The sequence below is a fragment of the Meles meles genome, chromosome 5 (assembly GCF_922984935.1).
Source record: "Meles meles chromosome 5, mMelMel3.1 paternal haplotype, whole genome shotgun sequence".
Lineage (NCBI taxonomy): Eukaryota > Metazoa > Chordata > Mammalia > Carnivora > Mustelidae > Meles > Meles meles.
The window spans coordinates 23,002,911-23,029,209 of NC_060070.1; the positions used below are offsets into that span (position 1 = coordinate 23,002,911).

Below are 26,299 nucleotides of genomic sequence, written 5' to 3' on the forward strand. Positions count from 1 at the left end.
AAATAATACCCTCTTTCTGAAAATGAGCATAGACCTAAAAAGCACAGTAGAAACGACTGCTTTCGAAACAAGATAACATTACCATAAAATCAATCTTCTTCCAACAGCTATAGTGAACACAGCTATCTCTAAAATTAGCAACATTGTTCTCATTGAACTATTTGGTCATCTCAGCAAAAGCAATAAATGAAATACAGCACATCAAACATGTATTAGTGTTATTACTTTTTGACAGGAAGTGTTCCATTAAAGCTGCATTTACCTTTCAGGCCAAAAGTAATGTATAAAAGGGATGTGTTTATAACCTGAGCAAATTTGGGGACTTTCTGCCACTTTTGAGAGAAAACAAGTATTAAATGATGCAGACATTACCTCCCCAATTTGTACCTCCTCTTTACATGATGCAAAAGTAAACATACCGCTTTTTTCCCTAAGATTTGATAGATTGATTGATTGATTTAGAGCAGAGGGGAGGGTCAGGGAGCGAGGGAGAGAGAGACTCTCAAGCTGATTCCACACACAGCCTGGAGCCCAGTGCAGGGCTTGATCTCAGGATCCCGAGATCATGACCTGAGCTATAAGCAAGAGTCAGATGCTTAACCAACTGAGCCACCCAGGGGCCCCATATTGCTTTTATAGTAATTACATTCTTTATGCTTCCTGAATAGTCTTAACGGCACTTAATAATTCATGCTATGTAGGACCTCAAGGCATCTTACTACTGTCTAGAGAAGCTTTCCATTTTCAGCCATGTTTTCAAGGAGGCTTTCATCCTTTAAACCTCATAGCTGCTTCCCTTAACTTCTAACAAGTATGATAAAATGTGAGTGGTGAGAAACGTAACCCTATGAAGGCTACTGCTTCAAAGGATCATAATGAAGACTTGCTGAATGTGCTGTTGTTTCTATAAATATGTATCTGTGATGGATATGGGCACTAACCAAGGACTCTAAGGTCAGTTTAATGAGCCTGGGGGTCTTTTCCAGGCTAGTCTTGACTGCGAGTAAGACAACCACCCTCGGGAAGACAGTAGAACTTTGGATATGGACATGAGCTTAACACAGGTGCGTTCTCTGCAGCTGTGGATAATAAGAGGGCAATGACTGCCTATTTTTTGTACTCAATCACACTGTAAAGGAAAAGAGAGTAATGTACCATTCACTCTTCACTCAAATAGCTAAATACTAATCACTTTTATTATGTATGTATTAAATAGATCAGGCTTGAATTGAACAATTCTTTTTTTTTATAACAATTCTTTTTATTTTTAATTAGCAAAAAATATTTTAGAACTAGAATATTTATTATTCTAATGTTAAATTAAGTTTGTGATGAAGTGGGCTCTGAAATCAATAATGGAAAGGAATGTTACTCAATAAATAGTACTGTTTAATTACTACAGGGGAGGGAATGATAAAGTTAGGTCCCTACTTCATACTATATATATTGAAGTAAATACCCATTAAATGTGAGAAGGCAAAGATCGACACCCTAACAGAAAAAGAGAAATGTGCAATTTTTGAAAGAAATAGAAACAGACAAATCTACCAAAATTCAACTCTACTAGTTATCAAACAAATGCAAATTAAAACAGAATGCCATTTTTTACCTACTTAAGCTGGCGAATACTTATCAAAATAGGCACTTCTGTAACTCTGCCCAGGGACTATTAACTGCTATCCAGTATCCTTTCTCTAAGGCAATTTGGCAACCCAGGGGTTCCTGCTTTCTGAAAGACTGCATTACACCACTTTGCTTGGGAAGGACCTACATCAGTACCTCTCATGTTAATGGAAAGAAATCTGAAGAGGATTTTAACTTTTATGAAAATAGCTGTTACTATACTAACGCAAGTCTTTCCTAAAAGCAAAGTAGTGTAACTCAAACTTCTGGAAAGTGGGGGGATACTCCCCACTTTATGCCATTTCAGCTACCAAAGTTTCTGTGGGGTATACACACACACACACATACACACACACACACACACACACACACGTGTAAATACATACATATTTATGTATAGGTAGATACAGATATGGATATGTTCAGGGCTTTAAATATATATACATATGTATTTATGTATAGACAGATATAGTATAGATATTTTCAGGGCTTTAAATATACATATATTTGTATTTATTATAAACACACACACACACACATATATTTAAAGCCCTGAAAATATTTATACTCTCTGACCTAATAAATATGCTTCTAGAATTTCCATAACATTAAAGATATGCAAAAAAAGAGTATATGTTTAAAGATGTTTAAGAGGAACCAAAATGCAAAATAATAACTAAATAAATTATGATTTGTTTCTGTGTTTCTAAAGGATAAGTTTCTAAAGGATAGACTGCCATACAGCTACTAAAATCATGTTGTAGAAGCATATTTAGGTCATAAAGATTGCTCACATTATCTAAAAGGGCAAAAGCAAAACATAAATATTATGTGCAAGGAAGGCTCATGTTCTAAATCTGAACAAATGCCTGTCTCTGGAAGGTGAAGATTATCTGACTTCATTGTGAGGGTTTTTTTAAAAATTAAATTTAATTTTTTTTCAGTGTCCCAAAATTCATTGTTTTTGCCCCACACCCAGTGCTCCATGCAATAGTGCCCTCCTTAATACCCACCACCAAGCTCACCCAACCTCCTACCCCCTCTCTTCCAAAACCCTCAGTTTGTTTCTCAGAGTCCACAGTCTCTCATGGTTCATCTCCCCCTCTGATTCCCCCCAACTCACTTCTCCTCTCCATCTCCCCATATGCTCCATGTTATTCCTTATGCTCCACAAGTAAGTGAAACCATATGATAATTGACTCTCTCTGCTCTGGAAGGTAAAGATTATCTGACTTCATTGTGAGTTATTCTGTACTTTCTATAATTAACATCTATTATTTTCATAATTGAAAAGAAGCACCACCCTTCATTCACTCACCCAAGAATCTACTCTGTTCTGCACTAACTAGGGACACAGTTATGGACAAGACTGACTGTGGCTGTGGTAGGGCTTACATTCCAAGTGGCAAACAAACATACAGAGAAGTGAATAATGGACCAGGTACATTCAGGGGTTGTAAGTTCCGTGAAGACTTGTAAGTTCTGTGAAGAATGACAGAGTGACATGAGAGTGAAGGGAGGGGACATGGCCCCTTGAATTGGGTACTGAGGGCAGGGGTAGAGGCTACAGGGTCTGAGGAAGTAACAGCTGAAGTGTACAAATGAGAAAATACACAAAGCTCTGGGGGCTGTGCCCACGCAGAAGGACAAACACAAACAAAGGCCTGAAGGAGGAACAGACAGCAGCTCCAGGAACAGAAGGAAGGCCAGGGAGGCTGGAGGGCAGTGGACAAGGGGAACAGCCATATTAGAGACAGATGGGACCAGGCCACACAAGGCCTTGTAGGTCACCATAAAGAGTCTTATTTTAAGTGCCATGGAAAGCCCTGGAAGGGTTTTTCGAGAGGCACGTGATGCTATCTGACTCCAGTTTTGAAAAGATCCCTCTTGTGGCTGTGAAGAACAGGAGCCCACGTGTGGAACAGAGAGCTGAAGCAGAAGCGACTGTGGTTGTTCACACAGAGGTGACCGTTTCTGGCACCAGCATGGCGGCAGGCAGGACAAAAAACAGCAGAAGCATTTAGGGTATATTTTGGAGGCTGAGACAATGAGATTTGCCGAGAGATGGGACTGGGACAGTGGGGATAAGTAAGGAAAATAAAGAAATCAGGGATGATTCCAAGGTTTCTGAACTGGGCAACAGGTGCTGAGGTGAAAAGGCAAGTGGCAAAACAGGTTTGAGTCAGAGTAAGGAACTTCTGCCTCAGAAATGATCGGCTTGAGGGACGCCTGGGTGGCTCAGTGGGTTAAAGCCTCTGCCTTCGGCTCAGGTCATAATCTCAGGGTCCTGGGATCGAGCCCCACATCAGGCTCTCTGCTCAGCAAGCAGCCTGCTTCCCATGCTCTCTCTGCCTGCCTCTCTGCTTACTTGTGATCTCGTCAAATAAATAAAATCTTTAAAAAAAAGAAGAAGAAATGATCGGCTTGAGATTCTCATTAGATACCCAGGGTAGTAAGAAATTTGGGCCCCAAGGGATGCCTGGGTGGCTCAGTTGGTTAAGCAACTGCCTTCCGCTCAGGTCACGATCACAGGGTCCTGGGATTGAGTCCTGCACTGGGCTCCTTGCTCAGCAGGGAGACTGCTTCTCCCTCTGCCTGACGCTCCCCCTGCTTGTACTCTGCTCACTCCCTCTGACAAATAAAACAAAATGTTAAAAAGAAAGAAAGAAAAAGAAATTTGGGCCCCAAGACCTTTCCTCCCTAGCTTCATACCAACAAATATTTCCTATCACGCAGCAAAAGGGACTTTGCAGATGTAAGTGAGGTTACTAACTACTCACTCCAAGACTGGACAATTATCCTGTATTATCTGGGGGGGGGGGCACTGTAATCACATGGATCCTTCAAAGGCAGAAGAGGAAAGGAGAAAGGAAGGCAGAGAGATTAGAAGCACAAGAAGGATTCAACGTGCCACTGCCAGCTCTGAAGATGGAGTGGACTGGAAGTCAAGGAAGGCAAGCGGTCTTTGGGAACTGAGACTGACCCCCAGGCAACAGCCAGCCAGGCCACAGGGACTTCAGTCATGGGATTCTGCCGCTGACCTCAAACCTCAACAAGTCTGGAAGCTTCCAGGTAAGAGCCCAGGGTGGCCAACACCAACTTAATTTTGGCTTCTTTTGACTTCATTTGACTTCACTACTTTCATTTTTACCAGCCTTGTGAGACCTTAAGCAGAGAACACAGCTGAGGAATGCGGTGCCCAGACTTCCAACCCATGGAAACTGTGACATAATAAATGGGTGTTGTTTTAAGGCACTAATTTTGCTGTAATTTATTAAGAACCTATAGAAAACTAACATAATATTCAAGAAGAGATGCTAGCTAGGTAGGCTTTTGGAAAAATGAGTCTGGAGTTCAGTAGAGAAGTCAATGTTAGAGATGCAAAGGTGAGCGTCAAACGCACGGTATTTACGAGCTGGATGAGATGCCCCTAAGGTAAAAGTATAGAGAGAAAAGAGAAGGGGGTTTAGAAATGGGGCAGGAGATGTCACCAGGGAGACTGAGAGATCACAGAGGAGAGTTTCAAGAAACAAGGAGTGGTCACCCATGATTAAAAACTGCTGAAAGGCTGAGCAAGATAAAAACAGAGAAATGACCTTGCATTTGGCAATAGGGAGATGGCTGGTGATTCTGACAAGCACAGATTCAGCAGCAATGACAGGGCAGATGCCGTGAGGCAGGTGGAGAGAAAAGGACCGGAGAGGAAACAGGCACGCAGATCACTCAAGAGGTTTTGCTTAGGAAACCAAGGAAATAGGACTGTAGCTGGACAGGGGCATGGGACTGGGTATGTTAAGGAAAGATCTGATGGAAAATACTAAGGAGGGCTTTCATGCGTAATGGGAATGAGGCGGGGGAGCAGGGACTGAAGATGTGCAGCCATGAGAGTCTACTTGTAGGCAAGCACAGAGGGATGGGATTCAAAGCATGGCAGAGGGGCTGGCCTAAGATGGGACAGGGCTGCCACATTACTGAATTGCTGTATGAGTTCTAGTAGTTTGAAGGTGGAGTCTTTTGGGTTTTCCATGTAAAGTATCATGTCATCTGCGAAGAGAGAGAGTGGACTTCTTCCTTGCCAGTTTGAATACCTTTTATTTCTCTTTGTTGTCTGATTGCTGTTGCTAGGACTTCTAATACTATGTTAAACAAGAGTGGCAAGAGTGGGCATCCTTGTCATGTTTCTGATTTCAACGGGAAGGCTGTCAGCTTTTCTCCACTGAGGATGATATTTGCTGTGGGTTTTTCATAATAGGTTTTATGAAGTTGAAGAATATTCCCTCTATCCCTATATTTTGAAACGTTTTAATCAGGAACGGATGCTGTATCTTGTCAAATGCCTTTTCTGGATCAATTGAGAGGACCATGTGGTTCTTCTCTCTTCTTTTACTGATTTGTTCTATCAAAATCAATGTACAGAAATCAGTTGCTTTCTTATACACTAACAATGAAAATACAGAAAAGGAAATTAGAGAAATAATTCCATTTACTATAGCACCAAGAACCATAAGATACCTGGGAATAAATCTAACCAAAGAGGTAAATGATCTGTACTTGAGGAACTACAGAACACTCATGAAAGAAACTGAAGAAGACACCAAAAGAAGGAAGACCATTCCATGCTCATGGATTGGAAGAATAAACATTGTTAAAATGTCTATACTGCCTAGATCAATCTATACTTCCAATGCCATTCTGATCAAAATTCCACTGGCATTTTTCAAAGAGCTAGAAGAGCAAATAATCCTAAAATTTGTATGGAACCAGAAGAGATTCTGAATTGCCAAGGAAATGTTGAAAAAGAAAAACAAAAGAGGGGGCATCACATTGCCTGATTTCAAGCTTTACTACAAAGCTGTGATCACCAAGACAGCATGGTACTGGCACAAAAACAGACACATAGACCAGTGGAACAGAGTGGAGAGCCCAGATGTGGACCCTCAACTTTATGGTCAAATAATCTTCAACAAAGCAGGAAAAAATACACAATGGAAAAAAGACAGTCTCTTCAAAAAATGGTGCTGGGAAAATTGGACAGCTATATGTAGAAGAATGAAACTCGACCATTCTCTTACACCATACACAAAGATAAACTCGAAATGGATAAAAGACCTCAACATGAGGCAGGAATTTATCAAAATCATAGAGGAGAACATAGGCAGTAACCTCTTCGACATTGGCCACAGCAACTTCTTTCAATATATGTCTCCAAAGGCAAAGGAAACAAGAACAAAAAGTGAAAATGAACTTTTGGGACTTCATCAAGATCAAAAGCTTCTGCACAGCAAAGGAAACAATCAACAACCCATGGAATGGGAGAAGATATTCGCAAATGACACTACAGACAAAGGGCTGATATCCAAGACCTATAAAGAACTCCTCAAACTCAACACACACAAAACAGATAATCACATTAAAAAATGGGCAGAAGACATGAACAGAAACTTCTCCAAAGAAGAAATACAAATGGCTAACAGACACATGAAAAAATGTTCACCATCATTAGCCATCAGGGAGATTCAAATCAAAACCACACTGAGATACCACCTTATACCAGTTAGAATGGCCAAAATGAACAAGACAGTAAACAAGTGTTGGAGAGGATGTGGAGAAAGGGGAACCCTCTTACACTGTTGGTGGGAATGCAAGTTGGTGCAGCCACTTTGGAAAACAGTGTGGAAGTTCCTTAAGAAACTAAAAATAGAGCTTCCCTATGACCCTGCAATTGCACTACTGGGTATTTACTCCAAAGATAGAGATGGAGTGAAAAGAAGGGCCATCTGTACCCCAATGTTCATAGCAGCAATGGCCACAGTCGCCAAACTGTGGAAAGAACCAAGATGTCTTCAACAGACGAATGGATAAAGACGATATGGTCCATATATACTATGGAGTATTATGTCTCCATCAGAAAAGATGAATACCCATCTTTTGTATCAACATGGACAGGACTAGAGGAGATTGTGCAGAGTGAAATAAGTCAAGCAGAGAGAGTCAATTATCATATAGTTTCACTTACTTGTGGAGTATAAGGAATAACATGGAGGACATGGGGAGATGGAGGAGAAGTGAGTTAGGGGAAATCTGAGGGGAGATGAAGCATGAGAGACTGTGGACTCTGAGAAACAAACTTAGGGTTTAGGAGAAACCCTCTTTTTTTTTTTTTTTTAAAGATGGGACAGGGCTACTCCAATCACTGTAATACAATACAGAAACTAGAGGTGCAGATAAGGACAGGCTCTGCTTTGAGAGGGACGTTGAAGAGGGAGTTCACCTCAATGACACTCAAGGTCACAGCGGAGAGTGGGGTGCTGTAGATTTCAGGAGATGACATGAAATGATATGAAATGGTCCTTTTGGAAAGTGGTCATTTCCAAATGGTCATTCCGCTAGAAGGAATATACCAGAGAAACGTAGTAGGACTGGCAGGTTTTTTAGTGTCCTTTGGAGACCTGTAGTCAGTTTAAAATGGAGCATAATTAGCTACAGAATTTTCTCTTGCCATGTTTAACTGCTTTGGTTGCAGGACTGGTGAACAGTTATTAATGTTATTTTAAAAGTTATTAAAACAAAACATTTTGCCAAGTGTCTTCTCCCTGCTAGAGCCAAACACAGCTTATCCACCCTAAACCTGTTAGAGGGATGACCTTAGTAGGCTGCCTCGCTAGTCTTGATAAACTAAAATGTTCTTCTCCCTTGTATGCCTCTGCTCCAGTGGTGAGCAGAAAGTGAGTAAAACTATTCCACAACCTTAAGGCATGACCACAAAGCCGAGGGATGCCTCCTCTGCATGTTTCCCATGTGTGGTGAGCTTTGCAGTCCTTACCTTGTGAATGTCTCTTTTTTTTTTGAAATCTCTGTTTGAGAAGGATATAATTCCCCTCCATGGGTGCACACACACACACACACCACAATTTTAAGCTGCACATGTGTGTATGTATGTATACATGTATGCATGAACAAAGCAGATCTATTATTAACTGCTAAAGGTATCCTGGATCTTTTTTTTCTTCGTATAACAGGACTGAAACTCAACAAGCTTCAGCAAGAAAATTCAGCTAAACAAAATGAAAAAAAAAAAAAAAAAAAAAAAAAGGTTAGAAGGAGCTTAACAAGTTCCTTCAGACAGTTATAATAATAAAACTCTCCCTAACATCTGAAGGGAGTTCCTAGGTATCTCTTCTTGGCATCCTCCAACTGCCAATGTAACCAGCTGTGTTAGAAACCAAAGGTACTTCTTAAAGACAAATCTCAAAGCATGCTACCATGTGAAGCCTCAAGAACAGTTTTTTAAAAGAGCCTGAAAGAGAGTGAGGTGGGTTGCCTATATGGCATCAGTCTGTCTATACAAACCAATGATGAAATTCCCAAGGCAGCGAAAGTAAAATGAAACAAAAGGGACTACATCAAACTAAAAAGCTTTTGCACAGTGAAGAAGACCCTCAACAAATGAAAGACAATCTACTGAATGGGAGAATATATCTGCAAATGATATATCCAATAAAGGGGTAATATCCTCGCTATATTAAGAACTCACACAACTCATTACCAAAAAAACAAACAACTGATTGAAAAGTGGGCAGAAGGCCTGAAGAGACACTTCTCCAGGGAAGGCATCGAGATGGCTGACAGACATATGGAAAGATAGTCAACATCACTCATCATCAGGGAAATGCAAATCAAAACCACAAGGAGATATCACTACACACCTGTCAGAATGGCTACTATCAAAAAGATAAGAAATAACAAGTGCTGGTGAGGAATCAGAGAAAAGGGAACCCTTGTGCACTGTTGGTGGGAATGCAAAATGGTGCAGCCACTATGGAAAAGAATGTGGAGGATCCTCAAGAAATTAAATCTAGAACTGCCATATGATCTGGCAATTCTAGCTATTAATCAAAAAAAAACCAAAACCCAAAAACACTAATTCAAAAAGATGTACCCCTATGTTCATTGTAGCATTATTTACAATTACCAAGATATGGATGCAACCTAAGTGTCCATCGATAGATGAATGAATAAAAAAAAGTGATAAACACACAATGGAATATTACTCAGCCATAAAAAAGAATGAAATCTGGATAGACCTAGAGGGATTATGCTAGGTGAACTAAGTCAGATAGAGAAAATAATTTCACTTATATGTGGAATCTAAAAAATGATACAAATTAACAAACAAAACAAAACAGAAACAGATTCACAGATACAGAGAACAATCCGGTAGTTGCCAAGAAGAGAAGGGAAATTGGGCTAATTTGGGTAAGGGGATTAAAAGATACAAACTTTCAATTATAATTTAAATAAGACATGGGGTTGCAATGTATAGCACAGAAAATATAAATAATATTGTAACAATTCTGTATGGGTGACAGTAACTAGATTTACCATGATTACTTCATGATTACATGAAACTAATATAAACTTCAAGAGTACGTGAAACTAATATAATATTATACATCAACTACACTTCAGTGACTTAAAACCCCTATGAGGGGTCCTGGGTCAAAAACCCAAGGATCAAAATGTCCCAAGGATCAAAAACCTTTTTGATCTTTGTTGATGTATGAAACGGTACTCTATCATAATTTTATTTTTCTTATTATGAGTGAAGTTAGCTTTCTTTCATATGTTTGGAATCCATATGCATTGCTTTCCCTGTGAACTGTGAACTGTACACGTCATTTGCTCATTTTTTCTCCAGAACTTTTGGTCCCTTTATATTGGCTTATTATATCTCAAGGAAATACTGGCTCTTTACATCTAAAGGAAATTAGTATGTTTTGGTAGGTATCAAATTTCTCCTTAGCTTGTCTTTTGACTTAATTTGCCATTTGTCCTTCTACATTACATTTTTTTGGGTAATGAAAGGGAAAAAATTCCCAACAACCTAATGTCAAGTGTCTTCCTGCCCGCTCCAGAGGAATAACATGAGGAGATTAAATTTTGTTAAGTTATCCTGAGTGTTTTAAAGAAAATGGCTCTAGAAATATATTAACATTATATGATAGCCATTGTAATTTTAAAATAATTTGTATGCCTCAAGGATACCATGCTTCTCAAAATAAAGTCTGTTTAGCCACACTATAAAATAATTGCTTTCAAAGAAGTTCCTCTTTCAGTGGTACAGTTCTGCTTTACTCTTCCATTATGTGCATGTTACACTTTTTCTTGACAACCTTCTATCTTTTAATAGTCCTCCCTGCTTTTTAAATCACATACATCTCCACATTCGTTCTCTCTGTCCCCTAGTATTATTTTAAAAAAAACTTCACTTGGCCCTTATCTGTCAATAATGATTCCCATTACAGGGACAATGACGTCAGAGGGCAGAAGAGTGGATGTTTCCTTTCCATCCGGGGCAGTTTTCCACCTTTCCCATGGTAATCCATCCCCTGAGAGATATGTACTTGTGGGAACACAACTGACGCAAGTGTTATAGGTTGAACTGTGTCCCCCAAAAAGATACATTGAAGCGCTGGGATGCCTGGGTGGCTCAGTCATTAAGCCTCTGCCTTCAGCTCAGGTCATGATCTCAGGGTCCTAGGATCGAGTCCCACATCAGGCTCCCTGCTCAGCGGGAGGCCTGCTTCTCCCCTTCCCACTCCCCCTGCTTGTGTTCCCTGTCTCTCTTCTCTGTCAAATAAATAAATTTTAAAATCTTAAAAAAAAAAAAAAAGATACCTTGAAGCCTTAAGCCCCAGGATCTGTGAATGTGATCTTATCTGGAAGTTGAGTCTTTGCAGATACAATCCAGTTAAGATGCAGTCCCACTACAGTAGGGCAGCCCATAATCCGATATGACTCATGTCCTTACAGGAAGAGTGAGACTCACAGGGAAAATGCCATGTAGACACAGACACAAGGGGAAAATGTCAGGCAAAGTCAGACGTAGGAATGACAGTGCTGCGGTTGCAAGTCATGGATCACCAGAAGTCATCAGAAGCTACGGAGCAAGTAAGGATCCTCCCCTGGAGCCTTCACAGGGAGCACGGCCCTGCTCATCCCCTGATTTTGGACTTCCAGCCTCCAGAACTGTGGGACAATAAACTGGTGCCGCTTCAAGTCACTTAGCATGCGGGATTTTGTTACAGAAGCCCTGGAAAGCTAGCGCAACAAAGCGGAGCCAGTGAATACACGTTCGGGGAGATAACCCTATTTTAATCAATGCTCTAATTGGTAAAAACAAGTGAAACCCATTGTAATTTCGTGTTTTCGTGACTGATAATAACCAATTATTTCTAACTCACATGGTGGCCAATTTGAATACATCAGTACATATTAATGTCCTCACTGGTAATGAGAGCATTAGGGATAATAAAAGATGATGGAAATGCTTTAATATTTTTCCTTTAGAATTGAAACTATGTCACTGGCCAGAATCTCTAAGTTCGATTTCCCTAACTCTCAGTTTCTGCTTGGATTACTCTACTTTGATTTTAAGTTTTAAACCCAGTTCAAGGAGCAGGCATAAAGAAGAATATCTAAATTCTCATTAAGGTCCGCAGTGGACTCTGTGGTTTATGTTATACCCTGAGCTTACCCAGAGTACTACAATGGGCTCAGAGAATGCAAAAGAAATGATCTGAGCCACCTCAGGATATCACTGATAAGCTACATGTTACTAGGCTGGCATCCTTAGTCCTGTCAGTTTTGTAATTCAGGGGAAATGGGGAATTGGGGAGGACACAGGTAATAAATTAACTCATGCGTTTATTAATTCATCCCACAAATATTTAGTGTGCCATGAGCAAAATACTGGGGACACTAGGGTGAACGAGCTGCCCGTGGGGCTCTCTGGTCTCATGGCAGGAACAATGGCATCGTGAATGATTTCCCGGCAACTGTGCTAAGTGCTACGAAGGAAAAGCACGGAATGCCATTAGAACAACCCCTGGAGAGGACCTTCTTTGAGCAAGCCAAAGTACAGTGAGCTCTCAAGGCCAGCTAGGCATCAGGAGAAGATGGCAGTCATGTGTTCCAATGGGTGGAAGGGCATATGATTAAGCAGCCTAATTTATTCAGGGAACTGTGAGAGCGTCAGTGTGTCTGGAGAGGAGCAATGGCGGACAGCAATGGAATAAATGACAGGCAGGACCTACGGATTGCCTTGTACTTCCCTCCCACGCCCACCAGGCTACCCACCAGCTTCTGGCTCCTCCAAAGTGTGTGAATAGGAAAGATCTTACTTGGCGCAGTGCGCCCTAGGGCAAACCCTATGATCCCCACCTTCCCGGTTTCGTACTGTAGTGTGATACTCTTTGCTATACGGTGAACTGTCTCCCCCAAAAGATATGTTGCAGTCCTAATCCCCAATACCTGTTAATGTATAATCTTATTGGAAAATAGGGTCTTTGCTGATGTAATCAAGTTAAAATGTCACACTAAATTAGGATGGGCCCTAATGCAATAGGACTAGTGTCCTCGTGAGACCAGGGAAATCTGACACTGACACAGACACAAGGAGGGAGACGGCCATGTAGCCACGGAGGCAGTGACGGAGGTGCCGCAGTTGCAAACCAAAGAACACCAGGGATTGCTGGCAAACTACCAGAAGAAAGGAAAAAGCAAGTCCGGATTCTCACCTATCGGTTTCAGAAGGAGCCTGGCCCCACCAACAACTTGATTTTGGACTTTCAGCCTCCAGTATAGTGAGATAATAAATTTGGGCTGCTTTGAGCCACCCAGTTTGTGCTATTTGGTTACAGCAGCCCTAGCAAACTGATACCGATTTCCCTTGCAGGGGGTGGGAGCTGTGATGTGCTTCTAACCAATGGGATATGGCAAAGGGATGGGCTATCGCTCCCACAATTATAAGACTCTCTTGTTGGCAAACTCATTCTAGAGACTCACTTTCCCTTGTAGGCTGTGAAGAAGCAAGTTACTAAGAGTCCCAAAGTCACAAAAAAACTATGAGGAATTGAATTCCACCAGCAAACACGCAAGCAGGGAGCAAATCCTTCCCTAGTCTGACCTCCAGATGAGACCACAGCCTGCCTGACATCTTGACTGTAGCTCTGTAAGACTCTATGCAGAAAATCCAGCTAAGCTGTGCCTGGACATCCCCCCACAGACATTGTGGGATAATAAACACATGTTGTCCTAGGCTGTTCTTAATAATTCGTTACGCAGCATGGAAAACTGATATGCTTGCATTGTAACACAGCAAACGGACTTTCCATCTCTCTGGGAAAGGAAAATGTTGAAAGCTGACTGTGGGTGCTTTCAGGCATGCTTCAGAAGTTCCCGTCACCAGAGACGCTCTTGCAGTTCCCTTGGTGTGGACCAAGCAACTTTTCCTATCAGTTTTTCACAACTCCTTCCTTAGGAATCCAGGGATCGCTTCCTGGTTCTTGCTACTGGGTCCCTCCAGCCAGGACTGAGGTCAATCCCATGCTACTACCCTCCCTCATGAAGCCTACGTCTGGTCACCAGTAAATCACTCAAAGATCCTTTGGCCTGATCATATTTAGGAGGGTAGGCTCTTCCCACCATGGCAGCCCTCTCCTCAGTCCACAGCTGTACTTCAGCTTTGCTACCCAGCAATCCAAAGTTAACAGTTCTATGCTGTCCCTCCACCAGAAGAATATGAGGATTTGGTCTGTGATATCTACTATGCTGGAAATTCCATCAGAATGGAGGCAGCAGAAGTACCATTTTAACAACTTGTTACTTTTGAGTATTCACAAATCATAAAACAAAGAAAGATATAATTTAGTGTTAATGCTACTATTAATTTCTAGCTGACATTTTAAAAATTAGCTTGTCAAGACTCTGAATCCTATTTTTTAAAATAATGATTAAATACCCTCAAACCAATTTATCTATGTATCGAAGGTGACAGAAGCCAAGGAATCAAAGTATTTTGCATTACTGGGCACCTGGGTGGCTCAGTCAGTTGAGCAGTTGCCTTCAGCTCAGGTCATGTTCCCAGGATCCTGGGATCAAGTCCTGCATTAAGTTCCCTGCTCAGCAGGGAGTCTGCTTCTCTATCTCCCTCTGCCCTCCCACCCTCCCGCACGTGCTCTCTCTTGTTCTATCTCAAATAAATAAATAAAATAGACATTTTTTTTAAAAAGTCTTCTGCACTATTTAAGAGCTCCTATTATGGGTGGAAAAATGCAACACTGCACTATTTAAAATATAAAATTTATTCATTCATTTATTGAACAAATTTTATTTAGAACATTCTAAGTGAGATTCTATTTTAAACTTTGGTTTTACCTAGCCAGATTTCTCAAAAAAGGTGTATGTTTGAGAAGAAAAATGCATAGCAGGTAAAGTTTTAGAGCTGCTTATTATTCCAGAATTACCTGAAAAAGCATTGCTGTAATATCTAGACAGGGTCTGCATGATGTCTTTTGAATGCTGGGTCCATGGTGCTATCTTTCTGTAGGTTTTTACACGATGAACAAGTTGAGAACCACCATACTGAAGGGAGAGGGTGTCCCCGTGATCTTCATAGAGTTCCTCAAATAACCTAAATCAAAGAAAAATAAACATTACAAAATTTTACCAAAAGTATTACACACATGGTTCAGTTAGCCACATATGAATTCCTAACAGCCTTTCAAGCAACTCTTGATGATTAATCCATTTGTAAAATATATGCTACAGTAATAGTCTAGTAAGTAAAAAAAAGTCATAGAAAACGCTAAAATGGAAGTTGGAGAAACGAAAACATAAGGCATCAAAGCCAGACCAAGGTGATTCTAACCTGACTAAAGGACTCCTAACTTTCTTCAGGTTGCCAAATCAATTTACCTCCCACAACAGAATTTGATGAGCTCTTACCACCGACAGATAAACCATACTCTTTCCTCAGAACACGTCTGAAATCTGTATTTCTCCAAGTGCCTGTTAAGATTTTCAGTACTGTGATATCTGTGGATCTGGCCACTTGGAAGGTGTTCATTTTCCTAACACAGCCTTTATGACTACCTCAGATGACCAATAACAAGCGTCATTGTATTTTCGAGAAAGAGCACTCCACGCAGTGGCATAGATCCAATGGACAGTGAAGAAACGTAATCCTTCATGAGGAATCAATCTTTCATGTATCTTATATTTTTAATTCAAAATGCATGAAGGCACATGACTTCTTTCTAATGCAATCTAAATTTGTTTTTTGTTTTTTTTTAAGATTTTATTTATTTGAGAGAGAGTGTACATGAGCCAGGGCAGGAGTGGGGGAGGAAAAAAGGGGGAAAGCAAAGGAGGGGAAGAGAATCTTAAGACAATTCCATGCTGAGCACAGAGCCCACCACAGGGCTCGACTCGATCTCATAACCCTGAGATCATGACCTGAGCCAAAACCAAGAGTCAATGCTCAACTGAGCCACCTGGGCACTCCTGGATTTGTTTGGTGAAAACCCACCAGTTTTGTATTTATCTAAAGGACTCTGGATTTATATAAAGAACATAGTATTTATTCATAATTAACACACACACACACAAAACCATGGCAACAACACACAGGTCTTTAATAAAATATTACAGAATTATTTTGAAAAATGTCTTTCAGCAACATAGTTTTTGAGAAGTTAAAAGAAGAAACAAATTCGTAGAAGTCCTTATTATTAATCAGTTTTGCTCTCTGTGATTACTAGCATTCAAAAGGTGGAAAATAAGATTAACCTAACTGCAGGGTGCCTGGGTGGCTCAGTTGTTAAGTGTCTGCCTTCGGCTCAGGTCATGATCCCAGCGTCCTGGGATTGAGCCCCACATTGGGCTCCCTGGTTGGTGGGAAGCCTGCTTCTCCCTCTCCCATTCCTTCTGCTTGTATTCCCTCTCTTGTTGTGTCTCTCTATGTCAAATAAATACATAAAATCTTTTTTTTTTTAAGATTTTATGTATTTATTTGACAGATCACAAGTAGTCAGAGAGAGAGAGAGAGGAGGAAGCAAGTTCCCCACCGAGCAGAGAGCCCGATGTGGGGCTCGATCCCAGAACCCTGGGATCATGACCCAAGGCCGAAGGCAGAGGCTTAACCCACTGAGCCACCCAGGCGCCCCAATACATAAAATCTTCAAAAAAAAAAAAAAATGATTTACCTAACTGCGTCTGTATCAAATTGCAGATTTGGCTTGTCGATCAGTCCCAAGGAGTACAGCTGGTAAGCCAGAGCGCATTTTCCCACCATAAACTGTGCTGTGTTGGTGCGGTCTAAACAGTCCACACAGTTGGTTCGAAGAACGCCAGTCTAAACAGAAATAGCGTAAGACTGTCAACCATTATTCAGAGGCCAAAACTGCTTCTATCCCACTTTAATGTCTTTCCTTAAAAAAACAGAAGAAAAGCTGTAGGCAGGGTATTATTCCTGAACAAACAATGAAGAACATTATGGAAAAGTTACATTTGCTGCTCACTTAAAATTGCTGTATTGGCATCATTACACCTACTAGTCTGTATCTGAATTTTCTTCCCGAGTTTAAAATAAAACAGTGAATGTTTTCCACATGGACCAATTACTAAACATGCCTTTATTCAGATACATCTCCTTTACTGTAAAATATTCAGTGGTTGAGGCCATATCTTTCTTAAAGCATAATTATTATACGTACATATATTGTGATCATTTCTGGCTTGTTTTCCAAAGTGATTCTAATTTATTCTTTTCCCATTTTGGTTTATGTTTTAATTTCCAATAATTAAACCTATCTTAGGTAGAAAAAATCCACAGGCCGTTATTCTTTTAGCTGCGCATCGTTTCTAAGAGTTAAACACTAGCAGTTAGGACTTCATAAGTCATTCCCCAACAGTTAATAATTTTGCATTAAATAAGAATTATCTCTCTCCCATGGCTGCTTTCAGAAAACATCATACACTGCCTTCGTATTATTAATAGAGTAGCATCTATACCTGCAGGCGACCAGCGCGAATCACACATCCTCCTAGTTCATTCCACCTGTGTTTAAAAATACATGTGTAAGAAAAAATTTAATAGCATAATCTATATTCATTTTTGGTTCCAGCTCTATCAGGAATCAAAGGAATAGGGCTGAATGCGCCAAAATAATCAACTGATTCTGCTTACTTTCATTCTTTCTGGTAAGTGAATAGGCAATGAACTCAGAAGGAAGGCTACCCATGCTCTCTTTCCTCACAGAGGCCCAGGAAAGAAGCATCTTATCTTGCCCTGGTGTCCCACACTCAGGCATTTGTCACCCATGTTCCACCAAAATCTCTTTTGCTTTAATTTAAGCCCATTTCCTGTCTGGTTTCTCTAGACATGAATAGTAATTGCAGGGCATTGAGCTTTATCCTTCTCCCCTCAACAGTCAGATTCTCTCCCTCCTCCAGCATTTCTTCGTGGAGCTTTGCTGCATTCCTTTGCTTGTTTTTGCAGATATCCTTATTATTGTCCTTCCTACTTATTTTCTCCATGTGCTAAGGAATGCCTGGGAATATGTTCCAAGTACTATATAATGATATTGGATTTTATTTTAATGATTTAAAGCATTTTAATGATTTAAAATATTTTAATTTCTTAAAATATCTTCATTATTTTAAAGAAGGTTCCGTTCAGAAGATAGTTCACACAACAGGCCTAACTGCTATTCTCAGAAAGGCCTGCTTATATGGTTGGCCCTTGGCTGACATCCGGGAACTTGAGTTCCCACCATTCCCAGATGGACGAGAGTGGCTCACTGTGCCTAAACTGTGTGTTGAAACAATATGGTTTTGCTGAACATCCTCGTTCCTTCTGGAAGTCAGGAATTTTGGTATGTGCCAAGCAAAAGCTGCCTAGGGGACCAGCCTCCAATGAAAAACCCTGGCACTGAGTATCTAATCATCTCCTCTGGTTGGCAACGTTTCACCCATGCTGTGACAACAAGCTGCTGGGGGAATTAAGCATGTTCTGTGGGACTCCATTAGGAGAGGACTCTCAGAAAGCTTTACCTATTTCCTCTGGACTTTGCCGCACATGTCTTTCCCCTGTGCTAATTTTGCTTTGTATCCTTTAACCTTAATAAATCACAGCCATGAGCACAACAATATGCTTTGAGTTTTCCTAGTGCATCCCTGAGCCTGGGAATGGTCTTGTGGACCACTGTCACAAGTACCCTAAAATTCAAATTATAACAAAAGAAGGACTTCTGAAGACACACACAGTATATGGTTGGTTGGCTTTTTTGCTCTTTTTTTTTTTAATTTTTTTTTTTAACCATTATAGTTAACTTCGTAGCTGAAAATAAAGTGCTGGAGATATACAATATCAGATCCTTAAAAGATAAATAAAACATGATCCTTGATCTGAAGAAACTCACAAAGTAGCAATGAAGAAAGATCTGTGAGAAAATAACTGTAATACAATATAAACATTATTTTCATTAAAATGTTAGTATTTAGTCGATGGAAAAAAAATTACTGCTCCTATTAAATGCTGAAAAATAGGATTCACTGCAGAAAACTTCACAGAAATATTTTATGTAATGTTTATTCCATGAAGTAAGAGATAAAGATTCCTCAGCTTCCATCTCAAGATACATGACCAGAGGAAGTCCTGTGCCCACAGTGAATGCTCATTCCACAATCACCTGAATGTCTTGTCTGCCCCAATAAATCAGTCCATCTTTCAAGTAGTACAAACTGCTCAAATTTAGAATACTTATCCATGAGAGCAAAATGTTTGATTTCAGTTTTTAAATACCATACGTACTTTTCATCTGGCCGCAAGATGCTACAGTAAGAATCGGGGCGGTTTACAAAGAAACCCGTTTTCTTCACCACGCTCTCTGCAATCACGTTCAGTCGATCAAGGACATTACACAGCTTGCTGACGACAGGAGGAAGAATGAGAAAAGTGAGAAGAATCCGTTTAATATATATTTACCCTTTATACCTGAAGCAAATAGAGTCAATAGTAATGATATTTATTCATGGATATAATTTTTAAAATCTCTGGTTTGTATTCAACAGGAACGCTATAATAATTAGTTTCTACCATATAATGTGTACTCAGTAACAAACAAGATTTGGTGCAAAGAGACATGAAGGGCCCATATCAGCTCTTGGCAAGCCTTAATCTTGGCACATTACATCCCCTGGAGAGCTTTTCCCAAAGTCTTTCACTACTTAAGAGTCCCAGCAGTCAAGTCAATATGCATTCGTAGGATGACTGTGAGGACAGTGTGATATACAGTGGAGGTGGCAGGGGAAGAAAACCCTGGAAAATAAATACAAATGGTGCCCACCTGTGATCAGGCTTAGAGGCGAGGAAAATGTGTGCATATGTGTGTGTGAGGTGGGCATGGGTATCTAACCACACAAAATGATTCGGAAAAAAGCACAATGAGTTACAGTACAAAACAAGCCAGTAACATTAAAAATATGAACGATGAACTAGTCAAAAAACGTTAAAAAAGAAAAGGGTAAAAGTTTTTAAAAAAATTTAGCAGAAGAAGAAAAAAGAAAAAAGAAAAAAAAATTGAAAAAAGAAAAAAAAAATAAAAAATTGAAAAAAGAAAAAAAAAATTGAAGTAGCCGCAAGACTAAAGAATCATGGGGAGAAAGCCATGAGTTCCGTGCTTTGCTTTCTCCTCCTCTGGAATTGCTCTGCTGTCTTAGGAATTGAATCTGCTTTCTCCTTGATAGATGAACTTCGTCCTGGCTGGATATTTTGTTGATCTTCATATGGACATTGGGGAGGGGAGGCGAACCATAAGAGACTATGGACTCTGAAAAACAACCTGAGGGTTTTGAAGGGTCAGGGGTGGGAGGTTGGGGGAACAGGTGGTGCGTGATGGGGAGGGCACGTTTTGCATGGAGCACTGGGTGTTGTGCAAAAAGAATGAATACTGTTACGCTGAAAAAAAAAAAATTAAAAAAAAAATCGCATTGTTTACATCAAAAAAAAAAAAAAAAAATATGAACGAGACCTCAAAATAAACCTTGTGTTTCTATGATGCCTGGGAAATGAGTAAAAGGAGAAGGCAAGGTTAAAGAAAGGAGGTCCCTTGGATGATATGTTTTGAGTCAGCTCTTGACAGGTAAAGGAGGGGTGGAAAGTACCCCCAGAGAGGTGGGGGTCGCGAACAACAGGGACAGAGGCTCAGGAATGAGACCCCGGCAGCCACACTGGGAGCTGAGCACACAGTTTCATTTTTCAGGAACAGAATGGCCCCAGAACAGAGAAAGTTATTACATTCTGGAACCAACCAGGCAATGGGGCTTTAACACTACGCTAAGGAGTTTGGATTTACTACCAACACTCAGGAGTTCCTGCAGGTTTATCCACAAGTGAGATCGTCTGAAAGTGGTGTCTGAGAAAGTGACTAAACAGGGGGACAGGATGAAACACGGAAAAGCGAAGCCAATGCCTGTGAGGGAAAAGGCATGGAGCAGGGATTCTCTTTGGAGTAGCTAGTCACTTCAGGACAGGACAGGACATCCCTGTCCTGAAGTGACTAGCTACTCCAAAGAGAACGTCCAAGTGATGTAAGTCGTGGGCAAAAAAAAAAAAAAAAAAAGAGTCTGGTCAATTAATTGAAGCACTCAAATTATACATCAGTAGCAAAACAGCCCCTCAAGAGGTTCATAAAGGAAATTAAAAGAGAACATTTACTTTTTTTTTTTTTAATATCTTATTTATTTTTGAGAGCAAGCAAGCTAGCAAGAGAGAGCAGGAGCAGAGGGGAGTGGCAGGGGGAGAGGGAGAAGCAGACTTCCCACTGGGAGCCTGATGTGGGACTTGATCCCCTGGACCCTGAAATCATGTTGAGCTGAAGGCAGATGCTTAACCAACTGAGCCACCCAGGCGCCCACATTTACTTTACCATAGACATCAGTTTCCTGCTATTTAACATTACAAGAAAAGGATAATGCCAGAACCAAACATATGAGTATCTACTCACCTTTTGGTGTACTTGGCCATATCCCAAGGGATATAAATAATCATGTGTTCAGGAGGCAAAAACTGGTTGAGGTACGTCACAGCAGCTACAAGTTCTTCACTCAGAATTCTCTCGTGCTTTCTTTTCTCTCGTTCCTTTATCAAAAATTAAACATTTTCGGGGTTTTAATTACCTCAAATCAGAGGAACAGACTTTTAACAGTTTTACTTTTCAGCTAAGACAAGAAACCAAAGTCTTAAATATATGAAATAAAACTTAAAATAAAAATAATACAAATGCAGAGAAATAAAAGCTTTGTTGAATTAAAATCAATAGATAATTAGCTTCAAAAATTCCAGGAGATGAGATTTCTTTTTAGTAACTTCCTGGAGCCCTAAGAATCCCAGTTCACCTTCCTGGGGCTGGTCTACCTACTCCACACCCCACTCTGGCAGAGGACAACTCCCCAAGGACCAGAAGAAAGAAACCCCCAACTTCAGCCAGCTAAGGGTCACACCAAAATCAGCTGGGTCTGGACGGATAATCCCCCAACTGGCTGAGAGTGCTTCAGCAGCCTACAGGCATTCTTTTTTTTTTTTTTTTTTTTTTTTTTTTTTTTGTTTTTTTTCCCTTTTTATTTATTTATTTTTTTTTCAGCGTAACAGTATTCATTCTTTTTGCACCACACCCAGTGCTCCATGCAAAACGTGCCCTCCCCATCACCCACCACCTGTTCCCCCAACCTCCCACCCCTGACCCTTCAAAACCCTCAGGTTGTTTTTCAGAGTCCATAGTCTCTTATGGTTCGCCTCCCCTCCCCAATGTCCATAGCCCGCACCCCCTCTCCCAATCCCACCTCCCCCCAGCAACCCCCAGTTTGTTTTGTGAGATTAAGAGTCATTTATGGTTTGTCTCCCTCCCAATCCCATCTTGTTTCATTTGTTCTTCTCCTATCCCCCTACCCCCCCATGTTGCTTCTCCATGTCCTACAGGCATTCTTAAACTTGACTCTCACAGGGATGCCTAGGTGGCTCAGTTGGTTAAGCGGCTGCCTTCCACTCAGGTCATGATCCCGGTGTCCTGGGATCGAGTCCCACATCGGGTTCTTTGCTGGGCAGGGAGCCTGCTTCTCCCTCTTCCCCTGCCTGCCACTCTGTCTGCCTGTGTTCTCTCTCTCTGACAAATAAATAAAATCTTTAAAAAAAAAAAAAAACTTGACTCTCACAAAATCCCCTGTGAAGTAGCTAAGGCAGGCCCTTCCCCCTCTCCCCTTTTTACACTGTGGTTGAATGAGGTTAAGAGGTGTTCATGAGAATCTTACCTTCTGCCTCCCTGCCTGCTGTATACCCCGTTACATATCACATGCTTCTCATTCAAGAGCTCTCCGGCTGCTGCCTGCTAGCCACGCAGCCTTTGGCAAGGCTCTCAACTTTCCTAGGCCTCTATTTCTTCATCTATAAAATGGGGCAACAACAGTATCTTCCTCACAGCAACAACGTGAGGCTTAAAAGAGATAAAACATGATCATCTCTTCTCAGAGCATCTGGCACATGGGGACTATTCATCAAAATTAACTCCTTTTACTGTTATCCTGTTCAGGACTTCACTTAGAGACAAGGAAAAACAATTCAGTGATAGTAAACTGACATGGTGTGGAGGCACTATGGCTGGCATCAAAATGGGTCTCTGCTGTTTTCAGTCATGGTGATTAGCTATCAGTTGGCATGAATTTAATTAGCTAACTGCTGTGGAAACAAAAAGGGTATCTATTTTGCACAGCTGAGTAAACCAAATGGGAGGAATTAGAAAAGAATTGATTAAGAAGCGTTAAATCAGTTTAGGATGAACATGTAGTTAGCTTTTTAAATTTGAGAGAATTAAATATCTGGAATTTTTTTCAAAAGCACTTCATATCAACTAAGGGAAACAAAACCTTTTTGAAATTTGATCAAATCTGACATTTCATGAGATGGGGAGAACAGGTTATCCAATCAACCATCGGTCATGCTCTGTGCCCCATCTGACTGTCGGGGGTTAGTGTTAGTGAGCCAACCTCCCTTGGGGCACAGACCCCTGTTACAACCAAATGAAAACATCACACACATAAGCGGTTTTGCATATCATCTCAAGGGTTCAGAGACTCCCCCAGTGACCATCCAGGGCCCGCAGACTAAAAACCTCCAAATAGTTATGCCTGACTCCAGGTTGACTTCCTATTGATTCCCCAGTAATAGCACTGAAGACCTGGAGATTGTGGTGAAATGTCGACCAGCGCCTCAAACTTCCATAACCAGAGAAGTGGGGGGCAGTATTCACAGCACATGGTAAGAGAGAAAAGAAATCAAGGAAAGTATTTCACTTTAGTGACTTCATATGGAGGTGGAAAAAAAAAAGTGAAGATCCCTCAGTATCATTCCACACACACAAATGCGTTCTTGGACACTAATCACAAGTTAATACTTTTTCTGATTGAAGTGAATAAACATCTTTTGTCCTATGAATAAAATAACTAATGACAAAAACAATAACAACAAAAACCCTTTTATTTCCATTCCACAAAACGGTAACTTAATCTCTAAACTATTTTCTAGTTAATATCCAGTTATTGCCAGGACTTTTATGACAATGGGACGATAAACAAGTACAATTTCTAAGTCCGCCGACTAGCCTTTAAAGATTAAAAAATAAATGCACGTTTGAGAAACCTGGGCAAGAACAGTTTACAGCCCCATGTATCGGGTATTATTTTTTGAATCTATGTATTTAATGCAGAATGATTTCAAGCATCATGGACTGAATCTCCATTTAGCCATAGATTTTAACGGCAGTATAAGGACTTTGTAAAACACAAAGAAAAGTCAGTGTTCCTGTTTCGGTGAATGGTATCACCATCCAGCCACCTGAAGTAACCAGCAACCTAGGAGTCAAGCCGGACCTCTCCCTCTCCGTCTTCTCACAGCCAGCCCACTCCCAGTCTCTGCCCTCCACGTGCTTCTCTCCAGCTCTACCACACCACCCCAGTTTAAGCCAGGGCCATCCCTTCCCTGGACAACTAGAAAAGCCTCCTATGTGGTCTTCCAGCATTCTTTAACCTTGTGCCTATCCACATGTTCTCTTTGCTGAGGTCAGGATAGTCTTTTTAAAATTTAAGTCTGATCACAATCCTCTTACTCATGTGAAACCTTCAGTGGTTTCCCATTAAACTCTAAAGATAAAGACCAGACTCATCAACACACCCTACAAGGCTCTGCACAGTCAGGTCAGAGCTATCTCCTCAGACTCATCCCACAACAGTGCCCTCATCCTCTCTCTGGCCCTCATCATCAGGAACCCTACCATACATGGCGTTTCCTTCCCCAAACGCACCATATCCCCTCTCCTGACCCAGGGCCTTGGAACCCGCAATTCTGAACTGAATACTATCTCTCTTCTTGGCCTAGTTAATGCCTCTTCCTTCAGTCTGCACGGAGTCATCACCTCCTCAGAAACTTCTCTCCCGTTATAAGCGCTCATGTGTTGGTACTTCCGCATTACTTCACCATCTTCTCCGTTAGACTGTCAGCTCTGTGAAGGCATGAGTTGTTTCTATGACTGCCATGACACAAAGGAAACCTTTGAGAATACTTGTTAAATAATGAACTAAACGGACATAGGATTCCTTGTTTTTTGTTTAAACTGAGTTACATCTATTAACCAACCTCTCAGAATAATCTCACACTATTAAGTTGTTGGCCACTGCTACAACCGTAACACCTAACAATACCCTCGTTTGCAAGGCTTTCTTGGCTATGGATGGAAATCCCTTCAATGCACGTGGTGGCAACAGATACAGAAACAATTTATGATCTGGTTTCCTTGTTCTCCATTCTAGGCTGTTGACCCGAGGGCCTACTCATGAACACGACATCTGCTGACCAGACAGTGTACTCTCACAGGAAGCACAGGACTGTAAGGCCAGGCCACCACTTTGTCCACCTTGTTCTTAAACCACCCCAGTTTCTGACTCCAGCCTTCAGATCTTATTACCAAATGTTACCTTCCTAAGAGATCTCTGATTGTCAAGGGAATGGGTTATATCAAGGCTAGGCTGTGGCTCTGTGATCTCCATGCTTCCTTCTCCAGGCTATCTTGGAAACTAAGGCAGAACTTCACTCGTCTCCAGTTCACCCAAGGAAATCAGAAGACTGGCAGCATTGCTTTCTTCCCTCGGAAACATACTGCTGCTTCTCCCCAGGGAAGAGGCCACACAGAACCTAGGCCAATGGACATCGGCTTAGACGGTCAGACCCAGTGCTCTGTCACAACACGGAAAGTCTAGAAACCTCTCCTCTGGGGAGAGGTAAAGCATGCTTGAAAACCCCTTTGGGCTGAGGAAAAATATTCCTCCATTTCATAACCAAACGGACAGGCACATCATACCTTCACTAAATTCAAGATGATGATGGGGGAGCCAAACCTTTGCAGCATCTGGTCAAAGTGAAGGGCAGCCACGTGTGCGAATGGGTCTGCCTGATCCACTAAGGGGGGATAAAAAGGATAAATAAATACCAGAACGAAAATCATAAAGCAAGAATAAAAGAAGTTGAAGGTTTTGTTTTCTTTTTTAATGTTTAAAGAAATGCAATTCAACTAATCTAGTCGTTTTACTTTCCACGTTCCTCTTGAGCTTATCAGATACTCACTTGTCACATATTTACTGAACTTGACTGATTCTCACATATCTGAAGTAAAATACAATTTACTGACAACCAAAATTAAAGAAAAAATATGTTATGGAATAAAATAACAGAAGTCCTTCTTCTAAATTATCTACTTTCCAGTACTAAAACTTTGTTAGTATCTAAGAA

General features: G+C 40.9%; 1 protein-coding gene across 4 annotated transcripts in view; it reads right to left on the reverse strand.

The window, feature by feature from the left end:
* FIG4 (FIG4 phosphoinositide 5-phosphatase) overlaps positions 1 to 26,299 on the reverse strand; it is a 131,892-nt gene that overhangs the window by 57,878 nt on the left and 47,715 nt on the right. For all 4 annotated transcript variants that reach the window (XM_046005695.1, XM_046005698.1, XM_046005697.1 and 1 more), the window contains 6 exons: positions 25,872 to 25,969; positions 21,474 to 21,607; positions 19,280 to 19,396; positions 17,479 to 17,524; positions 16,671 to 16,819; positions 14,931 to 15,097 (listed from right to left, as the gene is read on the reverse strand). In XM_046005695.1, coding sequence (XP_045861651.1) covers positions 14,931 to 15,097; positions 16,671 to 16,819; positions 17,479 to 17,524; positions 19,280 to 19,396; positions 21,474 to 21,607; positions 25,872 to 25,969 — 711 coding nt within the window. The remainder of the gene's footprint in view (positions 1 to 14,930; positions 15,098 to 16,670; positions 16,820 to 17,478; positions 17,525 to 19,279; positions 19,397 to 21,473; positions 21,608 to 25,871; positions 25,970 to 26,299) is intronic.